Raw genomic sequence first — 9,237 nt, 5'->3', positions numbered from 1 at the left:
GTCATTCTGTTGATAATAAAAATAAAAAAAATAAAATAAAAAAAAATTTTGCCCTAAGTTTTAACCACAACACATGTCAACACTCCGCGGATGTGCCATGACCGCAAACCCAGGGGTAATCCGGTCCAGACTCAGATCAATTTTTTAGGTAAATAGATCATTTGTAGATATTTACATTTTAATCTTCAGTTACCTTTGCATTGTTCTTATTTTACTTCGTTTAGATAAAAACATTAGCACAATGTGGTGAGGTTTTTTTTGGGCAACACAGAGGGTATAAAATTGGGCCACACCCCCCGGTCGTTCGCGGAAGGTAGAACAGTCCAGTTTGCAGAGCGAGTGAAGTCAACCCAAAAACTATTAGTTAACAAACTACTAAACAACAACGGTCTGACAGTCATTTCAAAGACTTAAATCCACTTTACCGGTAAACAATGTGACCAAGAGAGAGCACCATCTTTCTGAGGACTGCGAGGAACACATGAGAACCATCTTTGGCGGTGGCGAGAGGGGTACAGCACCATGGCATCTCAGCCGAGGTAGGCAGACCCATTCGCGGCTAGCTCTGCTAGCAGCTAGCTAGCTTTAAGTTTACGTTACTTTGTGATAAACAGTCCGACAGCTTTGTGGTAGTGCTCTGGCAGCTAGTGGCCATCATTTAGGGTGCACGAGGGGCTGTTAACTATCTGTCGATAATGTCGAGCTGACAAAAGGAGACTTGCGGCGTTTCAGGTCGGCGAGCAGTTCGGGGAAGTGGTGGAATCAGCTGGAAACAGCAGGCTGGTGCAGCTGTATCAGCTGAGCTAAAGGGCTTTCTCAATGAAGTCTGGAGTTTGTATTCGTTTGGAAAACAGCGTCTCGCTAACTTACGAATAGTACTCGGTTTCACCAAACAGTGGCAATTAAACCTTTGCGAAATATGATACAACTACTCCCCCATTGTATCAATATCACTGATTTCTGACTCACAGTGGTAACACTTCAAAATGAATTTGCAGCTAGAAAACAATACTTTTTAAAATCATGAGTTTATTGTAAATATTAAGGCATATAGCCTAGTTTATTTTGGGGTCTTAAAAGATTTTTTGCTTGCTTTTATTGCTGAAGTCTTGCAATTAATATGTTTAGCCATGACTTAAGTGCTCAGATGTATTTATTATTAAACATTTGGAAAATAGAAATGTACAAAAATACAATTTCTGTTTATTATGTTTTTAATTGTTTGAGGTACAGTATTTAACTATTGTAGTTTGTTTTTAACAATCCATGTATTTTTATTTTTTGTTGTCTTTTTCTGTTAAATCAACATTTAACTAATCGTTTTTGTTAGTTTTATTGTTTTTAAGTTGGCTATCAACATTTTTCAACTCTTATTTTGTGAGAATTTTTCTTTACATTTTATTTATCTATCATCCCATAAATTTTATCCACAAAATACTAGTGATGCAGCATAAACATGCAAGTTAAAACTTGATGCATGGTGCTCTAAAATATAGTTTAAAGTGTCAGTCTTATTTAGACTGCCACATAAAGAAAATAAAATGCTAAATGTCAAATTTTTGATTGGTATGGATTCATTTTTTTATGTAAAGTTAGACCTGTGAACATGAAATTAAGCAGGATTCGCCCTCTTCTGAGATCAGCTACCAGTGGTCATTTGAGGAACTGCATTAGTTTGCACTTATCAAATTCAAAAACAGTATATTTTATTTAAAAATCCTTTATAAAAAAATATCATTTATTATTAACTGCCTGAACTGAAATGGAAAAAACATTATTTATGTGAAGTGAACAGGAAATCTCAGAACTCAACTCTTCTTAGTTGGAATACTTGCACACAATAAAACAAATTTGTATCTTATTGGCGTTTTATATAAGGGAAACCCGATTTCATTGCAGACACATTTATCAGAATAGATCTGAGTAGTTCTATTAGGAACTCAACCAATTTTTTTTGCCTTTTTTAGAAGCTTTGGTCAAAGTAAGCAACAAATATATCCTTTAAGTACATTAAAAACATAATAAATGGTTATCTCTTTAGTGTCAATTGATTCATTTTTGACAGAAATGGGTAACAGAAAAACTGCAACAACCCCAACAATAGATGTTGTTTTTTTGTTTGTTTGTTTTGATGCAACACCTGTGATCCTATTACCACTGGGTATTGGGGACGTACGACTTTGTCAGGGCACTGTCTGGGTGTGTTATCCTACGAGTTTAGCTAACTCACAATAATGAGTGTGTGCACATCTGTTTGGCTCAGACCCAAATCTTTGCAGCCCCCTTATTGCCATGGAAACATCCCAGTGGGAGTTCTGTCAGTGAATATGATGGGTACTGTGCACTTTAGGTATAAAATAAATCAAACTTAAAAATATAACAGTCAATTTATAGGACATTTTCATAATTTTAGATGATTGGATGGTCATCTATGATGGTTAGCTTTTTTTAATAGTATTTATTATATTAAAGATGTCCTTTTTCTTTGATTAACTGGAGAATGTCTTATTTTTGGACTTGATAGAACTACTGTGAATCCTCATTGTGCTTGTGTTTAATTACACCTGTCTGCAGATGTGAACTCAATAAAAACATTTTTTTTGGTAAACAAGTAAAAGCTGTTTTTATAGTAAGGATCATCCCCTGTGCTTTCAGTTTACTGTACTAATAACTCTATAAGTGGTACAAAATTCACTCCATCATTAAAGTCCCATTTCGATCATTTTTGATCTATTGTAAAAGCATTCCCTGTGGCCAACATTTAAAAACATAGTTTCTGCAGAGAAGGAGTAGTTCATGAGAAATTTGCCTCTGAGTCGACTGTTGGGTCGGAGCAAGCCCGTCCCCACTTCCCATCACTCATTTGCTTTCATGCTCTACTGCTAGCTTACAGCCCCTCACACCCCCAACCTAACATTACCAGCCCAACAAAAATGGTGAGCGGTATCGGAGCTATCCAGCTGTACAGTTTTGAGCCAGATGTTAGCTCGGACAAGGAATACGTTGTTTTTTTTTTTACCATTATTTTAACAGGAAATCTCATTTAGATTGGATCTCTTTCTCAAGGGAGATCTGTACGTACATAGATCTAGTTAGTCACCAATAAGCAGATCCATCAGAATGGAGCTAAGCAGGGAGCTTCCAGACTATTTTCTACATCACAAATAAGCTCTTTTTTTAGTTCTCCACTCTTAATTCTAAAAAAAAATTAACTAAATGAATACTAAGAAATATAACTAAGCTTAATTTTTGTATTTGTCCTTCATCATTAGAAAAATGCCACAAGAACATGTTGAAAATGCAAAAAACACGATTGTCATTTAAGTGGGTCTTTTGTTCCCCTTTTTTAACATTCAATACATATCTGTATGATACTTGCTTGTTTGTGCTATGACATAATATTTCACATCCCGTTTAAGCCTCTTCCTTTTTGCATTGTTTCAGTGTATGCAATGAAAGAAATCTTCTGCGCCTCCGAGCACGGGAACAGAGGAGCCAAGAAACCAGCCAAGCCAAAGAATTTAGTCCAGAAAATGTTCCACTCTTTCCGGAACCGTACAAGGTAGGAGCGGACGCCAAGTGTAGTCCTCCAACATCACAATGCTTATCTAGTCATGTTAATTTTCGAGTTGTTTTTCTGCTTAAAAATGCTGTAAATATTTGATACAATAACTGTTATGTGTGAAGTACAGTCGTTGACAAGTATGGCTTAGCAATCTTATAATCCATGGCATGAAAATATGGACTGATGTATTCCCAGAAATAAAATCCTTCAGAGGATACTTGTGTCTCACAAAACCTTCTTTGTTCCATTGTTTGGAACACAAATGTAGTTATTGTAAAGTATGTTTTACTTTTTTTTAAAATAATTTTGGCTCTTTAATAATAGTTTACAAATGCTGTACTTCAAGCATCAATAGGTTTGTGTAGTGCTAGTTGCCCCCCCCTCACAACCCATTGAGGAAGCAGTGAAGGACCTTAATAACCTATGTAACTAAAATAGCACAACTTCTCTGCAGCCTGAAAGGTAAAACTCGGGTCTTAAGGTCAAGGAAACACTATATGGTTCTCATAAAGGTTATTTTTGTCAGCTCACAGAAATAATTGATTGAGACTCATATGCCTTTTGCAATTTTTTTTCTTGTGATGTCCGTATGATATCTTTCAACTTCAGTAGCTGTTGGATCAATGTGTTCAGAATAACTATGAAACGGCTGCTTTTAATAGAACTTCAGTATGGATTTTTTTTGTATGCATTGTAGTACCAGATCATATAAGAACATGAAAGTTATTGTTGAAGTATCTTCTATATTGGTGTTGAAAAGGTGATGGTAGAGCAAAGAGTAGCTGAAGCTAGACTGGGGTCAGAAATGAGCATTTGTCAACCGCAGATGCAATATTTGCTTTAAGGAGACTGCTGGAAAAGAAGATCAGAAGCTCCATTGGGTTTTTATTGATTTTTAGAGAAGGGTACAGAGAGAGGAGCTGAGATTTTGTATGAGGAATTCTGGAGTGGTAAAGAAGTGCAATAAAGTTGTTTAGGACTTGTGTGAGAGTTGTAAGACTGTGTGATGTGCCATTGGTATGACTGTGGAGTTCAGGGTGGAGGTGGGACTGTGCCAAGGATATACAGTTAGGACCTTCAATTGCAGGTTTGTTGGAAAACATGTCGAGCACCGACCCTCAAGGCCTTGAGTTTGAAAACCTCTGGTTCAGTCACTTTAACCCTTGTGCTCCCTTATGGGGTCCAGATGACCCCACCCTTATATTGATGTGTGATCCCTCTCATGGGAATGGTGGACCAAATTTTATGTCTGCCACAGACACCAGTGAAGATTAAAAAAATCCTTAACGAAAAAGAAATGTATCATGCTGTCTTGTGGGGTCCAGAAGACCCCTCTTTCAATGTAAACATGCCTAGGAAAGCACAAGGGTTAAGAGAAGAGACTATGAAATGTTTGTAAAAAGATGCTGAGGTTGAAGTAACCAAGAAAGAGGTTAGAGGAAGACCAAAGAAGAGTGTTATTGATGTAGCGAAGACGAGCATGAGGCTGGTTGGTGTGAGTAAGGAGGATGCTGGGAAAAAGGATAGATGGAGCCAGAAAACTTGCTGTGGCGACCCTAAAGGGAGCAGCCAAAATCCAATTTCTTAAAATCTGATTGTGTTGTTTTAAATGTTAGTTTTATATAAACTGTACTCATTGATTCTCATTTGTACGTGTAATTGGAACTTAAGAAATATAGTTGTGCTAACTTTTTTTTTTTTTTGTCTTTGTAGACAAACAAAGGGGATGAGCTTTCAAACCGAATCCGAAGAATGCTGGGCAGTTACGATGATGTGAATACTTGTTCCATTTCCATGGAGGCTTTTCCTATTCCTAGTTGTGTATCCTTCCTACAACCAAATCAGTGCCGCCAAAACATAGAGCAGTCAGTTAAAACATCATTCCAAACTGAGGCTAGTTCTATGTCCTCCCATCAGAAAGAAGTTTCCAGTAAAATATATTCTTCACGTCGTAAAGGGAATTCCTCTGCTTCCTCCTCTCCAAACCATCACGAACAACATTCATCTATGTTTTCAAACGCTTCAATGAGCCCCAGTCAGGACAGTCAGTTCAGCCACTTAGCACCACAACAAAAAATGAGCGAAGGCTCCTCAGGTCTCAGGGAGTGCTTTTTCCAGGAAAGGTCAGTCCAGCCTCACGGCGTTAAGCCTCAGCCCCTTCCACATTCCGCTACCCATAACATGGATACAGGGGAAACCTTTGCTTCAGATTATCCTGCGGGATCTTCCCATACCGTGGATGTTTCCACTGTGAATATAAAGCCTAAAGGCACACCTCTTCCTAAAGCCAAGAGCAATACACTGTCCTGCCAGACATTTCCTTCACTGCTGTCGTCCAAGCAGCCCGGGATAACCATGACCCAAAAACCCACCGCATACGTGCGCCCCATGGATGGTCAGGACCAGGTGGTCAGCGAGTCCCCCCAACTGAAGCAATCCCCAGAACGGTATTCCCCTCTGCCGGAGTTGATCATCAAATCTGACTTGGACAAAATCAAGAAAGTACCTCCATCTTTGGCGGTAAGTAAACTGTCAGAAGAGGTATTGTACTGCTAATTAAAAGATTACACAACATAATTTGGCTGCACTTATTAAAACGTTTGATTAATTTCTTCTTGTGAAATCAATAAAATGTTTTATTTTATTTTTCTTTGAAATGTCATCCTTCAACCACACTTTCTTAGGTATTTTGCAGTTTTACTTGGCTACTGTTGCATATAAAAATGTAGCAGCAATGTCACGCCATATGATAAGAGAATTAGGTTTGGGCTGATAGCAGATTGCTCTGTATGTATGTATATATATATATATATTATACCCGAGGCCTTTCGAATTAATCTTTTTATCTCCGACTTTTAGACCTTACCATACCTCTGGAAGTATGCCTCCTACGTTACACTCAGGTGTGCAGTTGATAGACACACAATCTGTTTTGTTTTGTGCACGACCTTAACTTCCTCTGATAAATTTCCCACTTGGCTCAGCCGAAACAATAGATTTGCGTTACATAACTACTCTGTGGTTCCATTCAGGCTGACCCTGTCTCAATCTCTGTCCTTTCAGGAGAAAAATTGCACATTTTCACATATTTACTCCTTTTTTATATAATTTCGAGGTCGGCCCATATTTCCAGTACTGTGTGTTATCAGCTCTTGTGGTTTTGAAAGTCTCAAGTCAGCAGCTCTGCCTTCAGTCAGGTTCCACTCCTCTCAATACCAGTGAGACATTGAGACATTTGCAAAACGTGTTCTTGATTGAAAATAGTGAGATGGTGAAAGAATTGTCCATCTTGTCATGATTATCAGTAATTTCTGCCTGTTTTTAAGACTTTGGAACTATTGTCTCTAAGCACCGATAGAAAACAAATATTTTTGTCTTTTAATGATCTTGATGGTTTTTAATCAGCGTGTCCTCTGTTATCTTTTCTTTGATTAATATTTCTTATTTTCTCCTAGGTGACAGAAGAAGGCCTATCAGTGGAAGACATCCTTCGTGTAAGTCCGATTCCTACATAAACATCCACAATTTTAAGTAAAACATTTAAGGAAATGTATTTGAAAGAAAACAAATCACAGTAGTTATTATATTGCCTACTTTAATTGTGTGATGTTGTACAATTGTGAAACGAATGAATTGAAATCTATGTGTGTTTATTAACTCTAAAAACATAGTGTTTATTGTATTTTGTATGGTTGTAGGAAAGTATATCTGTGAGGACAAGATAAAAAAGTGTCAAGCTCAGGGTCCCTCAGGCGATTGCCTACCTTTGTCTGATGGTGAACCCCTGTTACCACACAGCACTTCTGCTTATGTCACATCTTTAGTTAATAGAAATTTTGAACAGTAAAATACTTTAAAAAAGGACTTCTATTTTTACCTAAAGGTTTTCTGTATATTAACTCCAATATTAACAATTGAACTGTTCCCTAATACCTTATTGATTGCATAAAAATGGCTACAATAAGATCATGAGGGGATTCTGTAATTTCCAGAACAACCATAAATCTTCAACTATCAAACCGAAAAACTAAAATCAAAATATTATAGTGAGCCAATATGTGTAAATCTCATCCCTGGTCAACTATTAGGATGGAAAACAAAAATGTTTCTTAGCTCAAACTTCGGTTTGTTTTTGTGCCTAATGCTGGGTTGCCATCTCTTTATTACTTTTTTTTAAATTAAAACATAATCATGCTTGTTCTGACTGTTGTTTGTTGTTTATAGGAAATGACTCAGCCGTTGCCTCCTCTGTTATCATCTATACAAACACCTTACTCTCTACTGTCAAAGCTGCCGTTGTCAGCTAAGGTGAGACAAAGAAGATCAAAGGTGATTTGATTTTTATTATTATTATTTATTTATTTTATGGATGCTGTCTTTTAATATTTTCTTTCTTTGTAATATTTTCCCTTCACTTATTAACCAGCTGTAATTTGTCCAACTAAACTCGGAGAGAAGGAGGAAGTAATCTCACTGCCTTTTGCACACCAAAAAATGTTACCTTTTTCAAATTGTAATGCTGTTAAACTAAACCGTTTTTTTGTATAAAATATGCTTAGGTTATAAAATAACTTCTGAAAATATGTACATTAATATTCAGAATGAATATTAATTTGTTTCCTTTAAATTCAATTTTTAAAATAATTAAATAAATTCTAAAACTGATTAAGCATCTATACCCGTCTTCTTGCTACATATTAATCTCAACATTCTGTGGATGAAAATGAGTTGTGTTGTTAAAAAGTAAAAACTCTTGTAAAAGCAGAATGTTTCTCTTTGTCTTACAGGAATTAGATCAGGTCTCTTCACATTCAGAACAAAGTAAGTAATGAAGAAAGAAAACAATTGCTAAGCTGCATTAAAACATATTTGTGACTATTTTTGTCTTGGAAAATTAACACAAAGCACACAAATAAAAAAAGAAAATATTGAAGTAGAAGTTAGTATTCAGATGAGACAAGTTGTAATCTTTGCGACAAACCTGATGTTCAGCATCTGTCTTTATAATTTGTTGTTTTGAAGCATCGTTATTAAAGAAGAATAAATACTACCCCTGATTTTGTAAAGCATCTGCAAAATAAAAGCTTATGCTTCATGTTGGCTTTCCACTTTGTTTAGCTAATGCTAAAAGGCAAAATATAAGAGACGTTTTTTTTCTGCATTTTTTTAAAGATTATAGATTTTTGAGTTTTTGAATTTATTACTGGTGGTATCTAATTAAATATAGAAAAAAATATTGTTATTGTTTTGCTTTTGTGTATTTATCAGCTACAATTTTTAAATTCTTAAATGTAGTCACTTTACAGCTTTACATTCTGGTGGGTAATCCTTTAAAATGTTAAAAAAAAATTACCGTTAATGAAAATCTGCTTGTTAACTCCTTTGCTTAACTGACATTTGCATGATTTTTAATATGCTTTCTTGTTGCTTGTTTGATGCTGTTTTTTTGTTAGTTGTTCCCTAAACTGGTTAATTTAATTTTAATTCATCCATTTGTTATTCCAGGCTTTGGTTGACCACAGTAAAGCATGTTTAAGAACAGATTTTTTTTTTCTTTTTTGTGGCTGCAGCTCAGATTTAAAATGTTTATAAAGCTTTTTTGACACCAATTTGTTTCTTAAATATTTTATTTTTCAAGGGTTTTTTTGAATATTTATTTTGCCTAGATTTTC

General features: G+C 35.8%; 1 protein-coding gene across 4 annotated transcripts in view; it reads left to right on the top strand.

Moving 5' to 3' along the window:
* The first annotated feature begins 255 nt into the window (after positions 1-255).
* aff1 (AF4/FMR2 family, member 1) overlaps positions 256-9,237 on the top strand; it is a 17,355-nt gene continuing 8,373 nt past the window's right edge. For 2 of the 4 annotated variants that reach the window (XM_024299078.1, XM_024299075.1), the window contains exons 1-7: positions 256-539; positions 3,445-3,562; positions 5,279-5,386; positions 5,906-6,085; positions 7,021-7,059; positions 7,790-7,894; positions 8,353-8,386. In XM_024299078.1, the coding sequence (XP_024154846.1) occupies positions 523-539; positions 3,445-3,562; positions 5,279-5,386; positions 5,906-6,085; positions 7,021-7,059; positions 7,790-7,894; positions 8,353-8,386 (601 nt within the window). In that variant the 5' untranslated portion in view covers positions 256-522. The remainder of the gene's footprint in view (positions 540-3,444; positions 3,563-5,278; positions 5,387-5,905; positions 6,086-7,020; positions 7,060-7,789; positions 7,895-8,352; positions 8,387-9,237) is intronic. The other 2 variants (XM_024299076.1, XM_024299079.1) reach the window with 2 other exon arrangements.

The sequence above is a fragment of the Oryzias melastigma genome, linkage group LG12, assembly GCF_002922805.2.
Source record: "Oryzias melastigma strain HK-1 linkage group LG12, ASM292280v2, whole genome shotgun sequence".
Taxonomy (NCBI): domain Eukaryota; kingdom Metazoa; phylum Chordata; class Actinopteri; order Beloniformes; family Adrianichthyidae; genus Oryzias; species Oryzias melastigma.
The sequence above is the reverse complement of the archived record's forward strand: the minus strand, read 5'-3'. Positions and strand labels throughout refer to the sequence as shown.